This window comes from Coregonus lavaretus (genome assembly GCF_964263955.1).
Source record: "Coregonus lavaretus genome assembly, contig: HAP1_SCAFFOLD_1921, whole genome shotgun sequence".
Lineage (NCBI taxonomy): Eukaryota > Metazoa > Chordata > Actinopteri > Salmoniformes > Salmonidae > Coregonus > Coregonus lavaretus.
Genome location: NW_028156670.1, coordinates 2,501 through 18,450, shown reverse-complemented (window position 1 = coordinate 18,450; position 15,950 = coordinate 2,501). Strand labels below are relative to the sequence as shown.

Genomic DNA, 15,950 nt, shown 5'->3' with positions numbered 1-15,950 from the left:
TCTCTCTCTCTCTCTCTCTCTCTCTCTCTCTCTCTCTCTCTCTCTCTCTCTCTCTCTCTCTCTCTCTCTCTCTCTCTCTCTCTCTCTCTCTCTCTCTCTCTCTCTCTCTCTCTCTCTCTCTCTCTCTCTCTCTCTCTCTCTCTCAACCACACAGAAAAAGAGCCACACATCCACACACTCATATTCCAAGTCAGTGGATGTAGATTATCTCTCCGTCTGTCTATGTGTGTTTCTGTTTGAAGATGCTCTGCTGGGAGTTGTGTCTGGCCCTGCTCCTCTGGGCTCTTCCTGTGAGGACGATCCCCTCCACCAACATCAAGATCACACACGGTGAGTACTACTATTTAGGTGTCCCGGCTACGGCGCTAACAAACATTTGGTGGAGAAGGTGTGCTTTATCTGGGTATAGTCGTTGAAGTAGATCCCTGGGAGTCCTTGGTATTCTAGAAGGGGAAAGGTGATAGCATTTCCCAATGCTCTATCCACAGTCACTCACAATGGGTTAGTTAGTTAGTCAGTCAGTCAGTTTGTTAGTTAGTTAACCACCCGGGCTGAGGAACCAGGCTTCCAGCAGAACCAGGGGATCAGGGGGCAGGAGCAGGGAGCCACCCTGACCACAGGGCTCCTTTCTGGGGCAGCTGGAGGGAGAGACCGCCTAGGGCTAGGGCTGGAGGAGCTAAAGACTAGATGTATGTTCTCGTATAGAAATTGCATGGCTACATTCCTATACTGTGACATGTACAGTCTTTTAAACCTTTATTTGATATGTCTAGATGTATCTCGTTTGTGTTACAATGTATTGTTTCTAATGAGAGTATTTTTCAGTTTTCTGTTAAGTGTTTACTGTTAAGTTTTAATATTTCAAGAGATAGAACTTTGACTGGTTGATTTTTAAACTGCCGTTTGTCTTTTTTGTAAAATCCAGAAATCATATTCCTTGATACATTTTACTTCTTCTCCGTCGAGGCTGTGTGGCTGGATTTCATCTAACTGGTTTTGATAAAAGAAGAATTTAACTGACATTTTTGAAGCGGTTGTGAGAGTTTAGTTGGGGTGTCTGGAGTCTAATGGAAAGCTACTGGACACAGAGATGTTGTCACAAGTGTAGAGAGGATTAGGCAGGAGGCAGTCGCAGGTTTAGAACTACTGAATTTATTAAAGCGCCATAGCTTAAAGCGGGACGAAACCCACAGTGCAAAATATATAGCACTCAGGAAATAGTAGGAGAGATTCCTCTCAGGAAAACAAGCAACATATACAATGACCGACAAAGACAAACGACAGAGGGAGTATATAGTGATAGAGTGGGGATTGGATCCAGGTGTGTGTAATGATGTCGAGACAAGTCCGGGGTTGATGAGTGAAGGGCGTTTGCCAGCAGCAGGTTCGGCAGCAGCTAGAAGGCCGGCGACGCCGAATGCCTGAGCTGGAAGGGAGGGGGCGCCAAAGCCAAGGCTGGTGTGACAGACGTGTAGTTTTAGGAGAAAGTCTGCCCTCGGTGTCTCAGCCACGCACCTCTATTTCGTTTTTTAGGAAGAGTATGGATAAATGCCAAATGGCACCCTATTCCCTATTTAGTGCACTACTTTTGACCAGGGCCCATAGGGCTCTATATAGGGAATAGGGTGTCATTTGGGACACACCCTATGGCTTCAGTTAGGAGATGTGAGAATGTAGAAACCATTTGAACTTCGGTGAACTTTGGGATAGGAGTGTTATAGAGAAGTGCAACCTGTTTTTTTTCAACATATACAGAGTAACTGAAAGTCTACCTTTGGTGATGTGATATTGAGTAACTGAAAGTATACCTTTGGTGAAGTGATACAGAGAAACAGAAAGTCTACCTTTGGTGAAGTGATACAGAGTAACTGAAAGTCTACCTTTGGTGAAGTGATACAGAGTAACTGAAAGTCTACCTTTGGTGATGTGATATTGAGTAACTGAAAGTATACCTTTGGTGAAGTGATACAGAGAAACAGAAAGTCTACCTTTGGTGAAGTGATACAGAGTAACTGAAAGTCTACCTTTGGTGAAGTGATACAGAGTAACTGAAAGTATACCTTTGGGGGTGTTACAGAGTAACTGAAAGTCTACCTTTGGTGAAGTGATACATACAGTGAGGGAAAAAAGTATTTGATCCCCTGCTGATTTTGTACGTTTGCCCACTGACAAAAAAATGATCCGTCTATAATTTTAATGGTAGGTTTATTTGAACAGTGAGAGACAGAATAACAACAAAAAAATCCAGAAAAACGCATGTCAAAAATTTTATAAATTGATTTGCATTTTAATGAGGGAAATAAGCATTTGACCCCCTCTCAATCAGAAAGATGTCTGGCTCCCAGGTGTCTTTTATACAGGTAACGAGCTGAGATTAGGAGCACACTCTTAAAGGGAGTGCTCCTAATCTCAGCTTGTTACCTGTATAAAAGACACCTGTCCACAGAAGCAATCAATCAATCAGATTCCAAACTCTCCACCATGGCCAAGACCAAAGAGCTCTCCAAGGATGTCAGGGACTAGGACCAAAGAGCCTCCAAGGCTGGAATGGGCTACAAGACCATCGCCAAGCAGCTTGGTGAGAAGATGACAACAGTTGGTGCGATTATTTGCAAACGGAAGAAACACAAAATAACTGTCAATCTCCCTCGGCCTGGGGCTCCATGCAAGATCTCACCTCGTGGAGTTGCAATGATCATGAGAACGGTGAGGAATCAGCTCAGAACTACACGGGAGGATCTTGTCAATGATCTCAAGGCAGCTGGGACCATAGTCACCAAGAAAACAATTGTTAACACACTACGCCGTGAAGGACTGAAATCCTGAAGCGCCCGCAAGGTCCCCCTGCTCAAGAAAGCACATATATATGCCTGTCTGAAGTTTGCCAATGAACATCTGAATGATTCAGAGGAGAACTGGGTGAAAGTGTTGTGGTCAGATGAGACCAAAATGGAGCTCTTTGGCATCAATTCAACTCGCCGTGTATGGAGGAGGTGGAATGCTGCCTATGACCCCAAGAACACCATCCCCACCGTCAAACATGGAGGTGGAAACATTATGCTTTGGGGGTGTTTTTCTGCTAAGGGGACAGGACAACTTCACCGCATCAAAGGGACGATGGACGGGGCCATGTACCGTCAAATCTTGGATGGATATTCCAGCATGACAATGACCCAAAACACACGGCCAAGGCAACAAAGGAGTGGCTCAAGAAGAAGCACATTAAGGTCCTGGAGTGGCCTAGCCAGTCTCGACCTTAATCCCATAGAAAATCTGTGGAGGGAGCTGAAGGTTTGAGTTGCCAAACGTCAGCCTCGAAACCTTAATGACTTGGAGAAGATCTGCAAAGAGGAGTGGGACAAAATCCCTCCTGAGATGTGAGCAAACCTGGTGGCCAACTACAAGAAACGTCTGACCTCTGTGATTGCCAACAAGGGTTTTGCCACCAAGTACTAAGTCATGTTTTGCAGAGGGGTCAAATACTTATTTCCCTCATTAAAATGCAAATCAGTTTATAACATTTTTGACATGCATTTTTCAGGATTTTTGTTGTTGTTATTCTGTCTCTCACTGTTCAAATAAACCTACCATTAAAATTATAGACTGATCATTTCTTTGTCAGTGGGCAAATGTACAAAATCAGCAGGGGATCAAATACTTTTTTCCCTCACTGTAGTAACTGAAAGTCTTGGTGAAGTGATACAGAGTAACTGAAAGTCTTGGTGAAATAATACAGAGTAACTGAAAGTCTACCTTTGGTGAAGTGATACAGAGTAACTGAAAGTCTACCTTTGGTGAAGTGATACAGAGTAACTGAAAGTCTACCTTTGGTGAAGTGATACAGAGTAACTGAAAGTCTACCTTTGGTGAAGTGTTACAGAGTAACTGAAAGTCTTGGTGAAGTGATACAGAGTAACTGAAAGTCTTGGTGAGGTGATACAGAGTAACTGAAAGTCTACCTTTGGTAAAGTGATACACAGTAACTGAAAGTCTTGGTGAAGTGATACAGAGTAATTGAAAGTCTTGGTGAAATAATACAGAGTAACTGAAAGTCTACCTTTGGTGAAGTGATACAGAGTAACTGAAAGTCTACCTTTGGTGAAGTGATACAGAGTAACTGAAAGTCTACCTTTGGTGAAGTGATACAGACTAACTGGAAGTCTACCTTTGGTGAAGTGTTACAGAGTAACTGAAAGTCTTGGTAAAGAGATACAGAGTAACTGAAAGTCTAACTTTGGTGAAGTGATATAGAGTAACTGAAAGTCTACATTTGGTGTAGTGTTACAGAGTAACTGAAATTATTGGTGAAGTGATACAGAGTAACTGAAAGTCTACCTTTGGTGAAGTGTTAAAGAGTAACTGAAAGTCTACCTTTGGTGAAGTGATATTGAGTAACTGAAAGTCTACCTTTGGTGAAGTGATAAATAGTAACTGAAAGTTTTGGTGAAGTGTTACAGAGTAACTGAAAGTCTTGGTGAAGTGATAGAGAGTAACTGAAAGTCTACCTTTGGTGAAGTGATAGAGAGTAACTGAAAGTCTACCTTTGGTGAAGTGATAGAGAGTAACTGAAAGTCTACCTTTGGTGAAGTGAAACAGAGTAACTGAAATTCTTGGTGAAGTGATACAGAGTAACTGAAAGTATTGGTGAAGTGATACAGAGTAACTGAAAGTCTTGGTGAAGTGATACAGAGTAACTGAAAGTATTGGTGAAGTGATACAGAGTAACTGAAAGTCTTGGTGAAATGATATAGAGTAACTGAAAGTCTACCTTTGTTGAAGTGATACAGAGTAACCGAAATTCTACCTTTGGTGAAGTGATACAGACTAACTGAAGTCTACCTTTGGTGAAGTGTTACAGAGTAACTGAAAGTCTTGGTGAAGTGTTACAAAGTAACTGAAAGTCTACCTTTGGTGAAGTGATATAGAGTAACTGATAGTCTACCTTTGGTTAAGTGATATAGAGTAACTGAAAGTCTACCTTTGGTGAAGTGATACAGACTAACTGAAGTCTACCTTTGGTGAAGTGTTACAGAGTAACTGAAAGTCTTGGTGAAGTGTTACAAAGTAACTGAAGGTCTACCTTTGGTGAAGTGATATAGAGTAACTGAAAGTCTACCTTTGGTTAAGTGATATAGAGTAACTGAAAGTCTACCTTTGGTGAAGTGATACAGAGTACCTGAAAGTCTACCTTTGGTGAAGTGTTACAAAGTAACTGAAAGTCTACCTTTGGTGAAGTGATATAGAGTAACTGAAAGTCTACCTTTGGTGAAGTGATACAGAGTAACTGAAAGTCTACCTTTGGTAAAGTGATACACAGTAACTGAAAGTCTTGGTGAAGTGATAGAGAGTAACTGAAAGTCTACCTTTGGTGAAGTGATATTGAGTAACTGAAAGTCTACCTTTGGTGAAGTGATACAGAGTACCTGAAAGTCTACCTTTGGGTAAGTACATAAACAAGTTACAATTTGGTATTTGGTATTCATTAGGATCCCCATTTGCTGCTGCAGAAGCATCAGCTACTCGTCCTGGGGTCCACATGAAGCATGACATACTACACAGTACAGAACATTATTAGTCTGGGACTGAAATACATACATTTAAAACGTCATACGTAGCCTACAATGATGAGATTATCACTTCAGATTATCACTTGGAAAATACATCTGTAAATTTTGGGATAGGAGTGCTGTAGTCTGACTAGCTACATTGAACCAGTTCTAACTTGATAATGAAAATGACAAGGAAAACATTGAATGCTTAGTATTCACAATAACTTAAGAGAAGTGTAACCTATTCTCTTTCAACATTTCAGTTACATATGGTATCCTCCCTCCCTCCCTCCCTCTCTCTCTCCCCCTCCGTTCTCTGTTTCCTCCCCTCCCTCTCCCCTCCCACTCCCTCCCACTCCCTCTCTCTCTCTCTCTCTCTCTCTCTCTCTCTCTCTCTCTCTCTCTCTCTCTCTCTCTCTCTCTCTCTCTCTCTCTCTCTCTCTCTCTCTCTCTCTCTCTCTCTCTCTCTCTCTCTCTCTCTCTCTCTCTCTTCTCTCTCTCTCTTCTCTCTTCCCTCCCTCCCTCCCTCCCTCCCCCTCCCTCTCTCTCCTCCCTGACCCTCCCTCTCCCCTCTCCCTTTCCCATCTCCTTACCCCCCTCTCTCCCCTCCCTCCCTCTCTCCCTCCCTCCCTCCCTCCCTCCCTCCCTCCCTCCCTCCCCCTCTCTCTCTCTTCCCTCCCTCCCTCCCTCCCCCAGCCTTCCCCCTCCAGATGCCAGACCCAGGCCTTCCAGTCACCTGTCCGTTGTTCTGGACTGAGTTTGAAGGTCACTGCTACCGTTTCTTCCCCCTGAACAGGACCTGGGCAGAGGCTGACCTGTACTGCGCTGAATTCTCCAATGGCCTCAAGTCTGCCAAACTCACCTCCATACACAGGTGAGAGGGATACCTGTCCATATACACACACAAAGGTCCACACACTTCCACACTACAGGTGAGAGGATACACACACACACACACACACACATACACACACACACACACCTCTCTCTATCTCTAACTATCCATTGTCTGATTTTTCAGCTGGGAGGAGAATGTGTTTGTCTACGATCTCGTCAACAGCCGTATCCCAGGGATACCAACAGACATATGGATCGGCCTTCACGACAGGAGACAGGTAAGCACTGAGGGTTGAAAAATTCCGGTATCTTTCCCAAAATTCCCAAGATTCTGGATTTCCTGCTTATTCCCTCCCAATTCCGAGAATCTTCCGGAAGTTTTCCAGAAACCTTATTAAGCACCACTGCCAGGATAAGCGCTACCTCAAATGCGTGTTGTCGACAAGCACACTGTACTTTACTTTCTAAGGTAATTGACGCTTGAGCTGACATCTGCAACAATTATCGTGAATTAAATCTCTGCAGATGTCTCCGCAGACGTTATTCCCTCGTAATTCAAGGAATCTTCCAACCGGGATTTTTAGAAAACCAGGACATTTTGGGAATGTCACCAGAATTTTGCAACCCTACTTCTACTCAACGATTTATATATACACTAGATGACTGATAGGGGGCGCTGTGTTGAAAATATATTTTGGAGCTATAGAAATGCATTTATTAACATTCGTTTTTGACACATTTATTCTATTAGAAACACCTTAATGCATACTTTTAAATTATATTGTGTGAGCTAAACATCAAAATGTAAAATTAAAATTTTTATAAAAAGTGTTTCCTTCATGTAAACATTTTAGAGATTACTAATGTTAGTGTCCCCACACAACAACAAAAATACTTAAATACATGTCATTTTGTCTTTGAAACATTTAATTGAAATACTGTAGAATTCCATTAATTCCTACTGCTTCTTCTGGGGAGTGCCAATATGGCCGACTGGTTGCTTCAAAGCCTCTCAATGGCCAATACATAGCATCAGCAATCCAGGGTTTATATACATCATTGGTTCTACTCCTTCTACATCTACCCAGCAAACCAACATTTTTTCTGTGAAAGTTCCCAGAACATTTGTTAGGTTGCGGCAAATGTTCTCATAAGACAAAAACTGTTCAGTTGTGCTGATGATTAGATAATGTTTGTATAAAACATTCGCCTGATGTTGCAAGAACGTTCCCACTCACATTTTGTTGTGGCAGTATGTTCTAAAAACATGATTACATTACCTGGAAACCTAATGAGAACTATTGTGGAATTTTTCTTTGGTGATTGTTACAGATGTTGTACATAACATTTTAGTGAATTTTAGAACATTCCAAGGATATTTCATTTAAAACATCTGTATAATGTGTATAATAAGTATAATAAGTATAATCTGTTATCAAAAACATTATTTGAATGTTTTGGGGATGCTATAATCCTAATGTTAGATAAAACCCTAACTTAATGGAAATCTAAGCTAATGTTCTGTGAATGTTCCCGGTTTTGCTAGATATGCTAACAGACCCCAGAGGGTTTACAGGGGGCCCATCAATCCAGCTCTATAGGAAGCCAGTGAGATAAGGCTGTCTGATATAGATATTTCTCTGTAGATCTGAAAGGCTGGTTCATTAACACGCTGCTCATAAACCCACTACAGAGGCACCACGTCACCAAGCTAGAGCTGGAGAACCTAGATTGAGCCTACGTCCCAAATGGCCACCCTATTCCCATAATGCACTACTGTTGACCAGAGGAGAGCCGGTCTCTGGTCAACAGTAGTGCGCTACAAAAGGGAATAAGGAGTGGTTTAGGACGCACCCTAGGTTTGTTTGGTTTAGTCAGGGTTGGTGTTGATTATCGCCCAGAGGATCCAATCTGTATATCTGTTGCCTGAACTCACTGCAGAGTGGTTATATTGGACCAGGGTGGAAGTTCCCTTTTACGAAAACAGATCTAGGATCGGTTTACCCTTCCCCCATCCTAACCTTAACTATTAGGGGTAAAACACTAAGCTGAACCCAGATCAGTAGTGTGTGTGTAACCTGAGCTGTATACTAAGTGGGTTTATAGGAGTAGAGAGGCTTTACTGGCCTTTGTGACTCAGCCTTTAAAGAGCCGTCATAAACTACTGACTCAGCCTTTAAAAAGCCATCATAAACTACTGACTCAGCCTTTAAAGATACATCATAAACTACTGACTCAGCCTTTATAGAGCCATCATAAACTACTGACTCAGCCTTTAAAGAGCCATCATAAACTACTGACTCAGCCTTTAAAGAGCCATCATAAACTACTGACTCAGCCTTTAAAGAGCCATCATAAACTACTGACTCATCCTTTAAAGAGACATCATAAACTACTGACTCAGCCTTTAAAGAGCCATCATAAACTACTGACTCAGCCTTTAAAGAACCATCATAAACTACTGACTCAGCCTTTAAAGAGCCATCATAAACTACTGAATCAGCCTTTAAAGAGCCATCATAAACTACTGACTCAGCCTTTAAAGAGACATCATAAACTACTGACTCAGCCTTTATAGAGCCATCATAAACTACTGACTCAGCCTTTATAGAGCCATCATAAACTACTGACTCAGCCTTTAAAGAGCCATCATAAACTACTGACTCAGCCTTTATAGAACCATCATAAACTACCGACTCAGCCTTTAAACAGACATCATCAACTACTGTGCAACTCTCATGGGAACAGCTAACAGGACATTTTTTTTATTTTTTTTTATTTAACCTTTATTTAACCAGGTAAGCCAGTTGAGAACAAGTTCTCATTTACAACTGCGACCTGGCCAAGATAAAGCAAAGCAGTGCAATAAAAACAACAACACAGTTACATATGGTGTAAACAAAACATAAAGTCAAAAATACAACAGAAAATATATATACAGTGTGTGCGAATGTAGTAAGTTATGGAGGTAAGGCAATAAATAGGCCATAGTGCAAAATAGTTACAATTTCGTATTAACACTGGACTGATAGATGTGCAAAAGATGATGTGCAAATAGAGATACTGGGGTGCAAATTAGCTAAATAAATAACAATAGGGGGATGAGGTAGTTGGGTGGGCTAATTTCAGAATGGCTGACATACCTCTTATTTGCTTTCCAAATTGGTTCAAATTAGGTTACGGTTAGGAGTTAGGGTTGGGGTTAGGGTATAGATAAGGGTCAGTTTTAGGTTTTAGCTAAACTTCTGTTTTCATTAAGTAGTCTGCCCAAGTTGTGATTTTGTACCATGTCATACTGTTCCTGACCACAGGAGGGCACTCTGGAGTGGACCGACGGCAGTAACTACGAATACAGCTACTGGGATGGCAACCAGCCTGACGATGGCGTACACCGCATCCCTGAAGAGGAAGACTGTGTCGAGATCTGGTACAGGCAGAACAGCGGTGAGACACACACAGGCGCAAGATGCATACACGCACAGGCACACACACAGGCAGTCAAGAATGCATACACACAGTGTATTACCCAATAAGACATGATTGAACCAGGGGATGACCTAAAGGTTCTTAATAAGATGATTGAGCCAGGGGATGACCTAAAGGTTCTTAATAAGACATTATTGAGCCAGGGAATGACCTAAAGGTTCTTAATAAGATGATTGAGCCAGGGGATGACCTAAAGGTTCTTAATAAGATGTTTGAGCCAGGGGATGACCTAAAGGTTCTTAGTAAGACATGATTGAGCAAGGGGATGACCTAAAGGTTCTTAATAAGACATGATTGAGCCAGGGGATGACCTAAAGGTTCTTAATAAGACATGATTGAGACGGGATGACCTAAAGGTTCTTAATAAGACATGATTGAGCCAGGGGATGACCTAAAGGTTCTTAATAAGACATGATTGAGACGGGATGACCTAAAGGTTATTAATAAGACATGATTGAGACGGGATGACCTAAAGGTTCTTAATAAGATGATTGAACCAGGGGATGACCTAAAGGTTCTTAATAAGACATGATTGAGACGGGATGACCTAAAGGGTCTTAATAAGATGATTGAGCCAGGGGATGACCTAAAGGTTCTTAATAAGACATGATTGAGCTAGGGGATGACCTAAAGGTTCTTAATAAGACATGATTGAGCCAGGGGATGACCTAATGGTTCTTAATAAGATGATTGAACCAGGAGATGACCTAAAGGTTCTTAATAAGACATGATTGAGACGGGATGACCTAAAGGTTCTTAATAAGACATTATTGAGATGGGGTGACCTAAAGGTTCTTAATAAGACATGATTGAGCCAGGGGATGACCTAAAGGTTCTTAATAAGATGATTGAGCCAGGGGATGACCTAAAGGTTCTTAATAAGACATGATTGAGCCAGGGGATGACCTAAAGGTCCTTAATAAAACATGATTGAGCCAGGGGATGACCTAAAGGTTCTTAATAAGATGATTGAGCCAGGGGATGACCTAAAGGTTCTTAATAAGACATGATTGAGCCAGGGGATGACCTAAAGGTTCTTAAAAAGACATGATTGAGCCACGGGATGACTTAAGTTTCTTAATAAGATGATTGAGCCAGGGTTCTTAATAAGACATGATTGAGCCAGGGGATGACCTAAAGGTTCTTAATAAGACATGATTGAGCCAGGGGATGGCCTAAAGGTTCTTAATAAGACATGATTGAGCTAGGGGATGACCTAAAGTGTCACGCCCTGGCTCTGGGACTCTGTTATGTTGAGCCAGGGTGTGTTGTTTCTTTGTGTTTTGTGTGCTAGGGTGATATTCTAGTTCATTTGTTTCTATGTTGGCCGGTGTGGTTCTCAATCAGAGGCAACGTGAATCAGCTGTTGCTTGTTGTCTCTGATTGGGAACCATACTTAGGCAGCCTGTTTTCCACAGTATGTTGTGGGATCTTGTTCCGTTTGGTTTGTGTAACCGTAGGACTGCACATTTCGTATCGTTTGTTGTTTTGTTCTGGAATAAAATAAGTATGTTCACTTATCACGCTGCGCATTGGTCCACTTCTTCTCAAGACGATCGTGACAGAAGATCCCACCTTAACTGGACCAAGCAGCGTGTCCAGGAGCCAACACTAGAGAGGACTCTAACGAACATCAACCTCGACTGGGTCAAGCCGCGGGAGGAGGAGAGAGGCTGGACTTGGGAGCAGAGGAGCAAGAGTCTGGCGAGAGCCATGGAGGCCTGGCCCACGGGGAGGAGAGACGCCCAGAAACATTTTAGGGGGGGGCTCACGCCGTGGACGACGGGGCAGCAGGAGGCCGCCAGGTTACGGGAGTCACTGGTCACCAGGGGGAAGGAGGATGTAGAGGCACGGCGAGAGGTACTGGGGTGTGTTGCCAGTCCAGTCCGGCCCGTTCCTGATCCCCGCGTAGGGCCAGTGGTGTGTGTCCCCAGTACGGTCCGGCTTGTTCCTGTCCCTCGCACCGAGCCTGTGGTGCGCGTCGCCAGCCCGGTCCGGCATGTTCCTGCCCCTCGCACCAAGCCTGTGGTGCGCGTCGCCAGCCCGGTCCGGCCTGTTCCTGCCCCTCGCACCAAACCAGTGGTGCGCTTCGTCAGCCCGGTTCGGCCCGTCGCTGCTCCCCGCACCAAGCCAATGGTGCGCGTCGTCAGCCCGGTCCGGCCTGTTCCTGCTCCCCGCACCAAGCCAGTGGTGCGCTTCGTCAGCCCGGTTCGGCCCGTCCCTGCTCCCCGCACCAAGCCAGTGGTGCGCTTCGTCAGCCCGGTTCGGCCCGTCCCTGCTCCCCGCACCAAGCCAATGGTGCGCGTCGTCAGCCCGGTCCGGCCTGTTCCTGCTCCCCGCACCAAACCAGTGGTGCGCTTCGTCAGCCCGGTTCGGCCGGTCCATGCTCCCCGCACCAAGCCTGTGGTGCGCGTCGTCAGTCCGGCACAGCCCGTGCCTGTTCCACCGGTGCCTTGTCCGGCACCGGTCAGCTGCTCCACTCCGGAGCTAGAGCAATCCGCTCCACCAGTGTTCAGTCCAGCTCCGGCCAGCAGGGCCAGACCGGACCAGGGGCGCTTTGGGGGGTTAGAGAGGGAGTGGGGGTCATGCCCGGAGCCGGAACCGCCTCCGAGGAGGAATGCCCACCCGGCCCTCCCCTGTTCAGTTTATGTTTGGCGCGGTCGCAGTCCGCGCCTTTGGGGGGGGGGGGGGGGGTACTGTCACGCCCTGGCTCTGGGACTCTGTTATGTTGAGCCAGGGTGTGTTATTTCTTTGTGTTTTGTGTGCTAGGGTGATATTCTAGTTCATTTGTTTCTATGTTGGCCGGTGTGGTTCTCAATCAGAGGCAACGTGAATCAGCTGTTGCTTGTTGTCTCTGATTGGGAACCATACTTAGGTAGCCTGTTTTCCACAGTGTGTTGTGGGATCTTGTTCCGTTTGGTTTGTGTAACCGTAGGACTGCACGTTTCGTATCGTTTGTTGTTTTGTTCTGGAATAAAAGAAGTATGTTCACTTATCACGCTGCGCATTGGTCCACTTCTTCTCAAGACGATCGTGACATAAAGGTTCTTAATAAGACATGATTGAGACGGGATGACCTAAAGGTTCTTAATAAGACATGATTGAGCTAGGGGATGACCTAATGTCACGCCCTGGCTCTGGGGACTCTTATATGTTGAGCCAGGGTGTGTAGGGTCTATGTTTTGTGTTCTATGTTCAGTTTCTAGTTCATGTGTTTTCTAGGTTGGCCGGGGTGGTTCTCAATCAGAGGCAACGAGAATCAGCTGTTGCTTGTTGTCTCTGATTGGGAACCATACTTAGGCAGCCTGTTGTGCACTTGTGTTTTGTGGGATCTTGTTCTGTGTTGGTTTGTGTTGTTAACCGAGGACTTCACGTTTCGTTTGGTTGTTTTGTATTTTGTATCGTGTTGCCAGTACACTATTAAAAAGATGTACGCATATCACGCTGCGCCTTGGTCCAATCATTATGACGAATAATAAGACATGATTGAGCCAGTGGATGACCTAAAGGTTCTTAATAAGACATGATTGAGACGGGATGACCTAAAGGTTCTTAATAAGATGATTGAATCAGGGGATGACCTAAAGGTTCTTAATAAGATGATTGAGCCAGGGGATGACCTAAAGGTTCTTAATAAGATGATTGAGCAAGGGGATGACCTAAAGGTTCTTAATAAGACATGATTGAGCCAGGGGATGACCTAAAGGTTCTTAATAAGATGACTGAGCCAGGGGATGACCTAAAGGTTCTTATAAGACATGATTGAGCCAGGGGATGACCTAAAGGTTCTTAATAAAACATGATTGAGCCAGGGGATGACCTAAAGGTTCTTAATAAGATGATTGAGCCAGGGGATGACCTAAAGGTTCTTAATAAGACATGATTGAGCCAGGGGATGACCTAAAGGTTCTTAATAAAACATGATTGAGCCAGGGGATGACCTAAAGGTTCTTAATAAGACATTATTGAGACGGGATGACCTAAAGGTTCCTAATAAGACATGATTGAGCCAGGGGATGACCTAAAGGTTCTTAATAAGATGATTGAGCCAGGGGATGACCTAAAGGTTCTTAATAAGACATGATTGAGCCAGGGGATGACCTAAAGGTTCTTAATAAGATGATTGAGCCAGGGGATGACCTAAAGGTTCTTAATAAGACATGATTGAGCCAGGGGATGACCTAAAGGTTCTTAATAAGATGATTGAGCCAGGGGATGACCTAAAGGTTCTTAATAAGATGATTGAGCCAGGGGATGACCTAAAGGTTCTTAATAAGACATGATTGAGCCAGGGGATGACCTAAAGGTTCTTAATAAGACATGATTGAGCCAGGGGATGACCTAAAGGTTCTTAATAAGACATGATTGAGCCAGGGGATGACCTAAAGGTTCTTAATAAGATGATTGAGCCAGGGGATGACCTAAAGGTTCTTAGTAAGACATGATTGAGCTAGGGGATGACCTAAAGGTTCTTAATTGGTTGTTTTGGATGTGTTTCTCTGAATTTATGTACAAGTATGTGTCCCTGCTCATCACACACACACACAGAGGCTCAAAAGCACATGCAGGAATGCACACACACATATGCACAGGAAGCACGAACACACACATGTTCACAATCATACGCATAGCAGGGACACACACTAGTAAAGTGTTACGTGAATTATTTAACAAACTATTTTAGTGTCTCTGTGCGTCTCCCAAAAGGTTGTAAGTCTTTTGGGATTTAAGTAACGGCCAGAGTCCCGGTCTGCATAGTCAGAGATATTTATTCATTGAGAATTCTGCCATCACAATTTCAGAGTCCATCTTTTATACTCATACGTCATACAAAAAGAAATCCCTCCCCTCTGTAGGTGGGCTGTAGTTTCCACTCTAAAAACTGCTCTACTGACCATCAGTTCACACACACACACACATATACACACATGCATACACACATACATACACACACACACACACACACACATATCCTACTCCCTGCATTACTCAGTTATTGCCGTTCTCACAATATTCTGCACCATGTTTTCATAACAGTTTCTCCCCTCCCTAAATTGGGAGGCCTCTTTATCTTAGTTTCTCAGTTGTCTTTGTTGTCTGGCCTAACTCCTTACTCACATTGCTAAATAGTGGCTCAATGCCATAGCCTTTACTGGTCCTACACTCACACATTTCTAACACATTATACACAGTTTCAGGGTGTAATAATTAGTCATTAATAATTAATCTATCATAAAGAAACTCAGAGAAACATGCCTGGCCATTTAAGAGCCTTTAGGCTATAACCCCCATCAGGCCTTGCTGTGACACCAGGCATCTATAACCCCCATCAGGCCTTGCTGTGACACCAGGCCTCTATAACCCCCATCAGGCCTTGCTGTGACACCAGGCCTCCATAACCCCCATCAGGCCTTGCTGTGACACCAGGCATCTATAACCCCCATCAGGCTTTGCTGTGACACCAGGCCTCTATAACCCCCATCAGGCCTTGCTGTGACACCAGGCCTCTATAACCCCCATCAGGCCTTGCTGTAACACCAGACATCTATAACCCCCATCAGGCCTTGCTGTGACACCAGGGCTCTATAACCAGTTAAGGCTGAATCACTCTCCAGTCTCCCTTGTTGGGTAATATACTGTGTGTATCATTAGGACAACTGGGTGCCAAAACAGACACTTGCGTTAATGAGTCTCACACACACACACACACACACACAGACATTGCATACACACACTCATGGACGTCGTATAAACGGACTCAGAGACACACACTCGCTCACACACATTGCAGGCACACACACACACACGTCCGTAGCTGATGAGTCAGTCAGTGTGTTATAGTGTTGTTTCGGGCCCTAACAGCGCTGTGTGTGTGTGTTTCTAACAGCGCTGAGGTCCTGGAATGATAACAGCTGTAACAAAGCCTTTCCCTTCGTGTGCAAGATCCCCACACTGGACACTAGACCTCCAGGGTCCAACACACACACACACACACACACACTCTCTCACACATTTTTTACATTTACATTTTAGTCATTTAGCAGACGCTCTTATCCAGAGCGACTTACAGTTAGTGAG

General features: G+C 44.1%; 1 protein-coding gene across 1 annotated transcript; it reads left to right on the top strand.

The window, feature by feature from the left end:
• Positions 1-242: 242 nt before the first annotated feature.
• On the top strand, positions 243-15,844 carry LOC311126102 (C-type lectin domain family 19 member A-like; the record flags this gene model as incomplete). The annotated part of the gene is made up of 5 exons (XM_084200126.1): positions 243-330; positions 6,246-6,423; positions 6,571-6,664; positions 9,698-9,830; positions 15,760-15,844. Coding segments are annotated over 5 exons (578 nt in total), but the record flags the coding sequence as incomplete, so codon positions are not given.
• Positions 15,845-15,950: the final 106 nt, after the last annotated feature.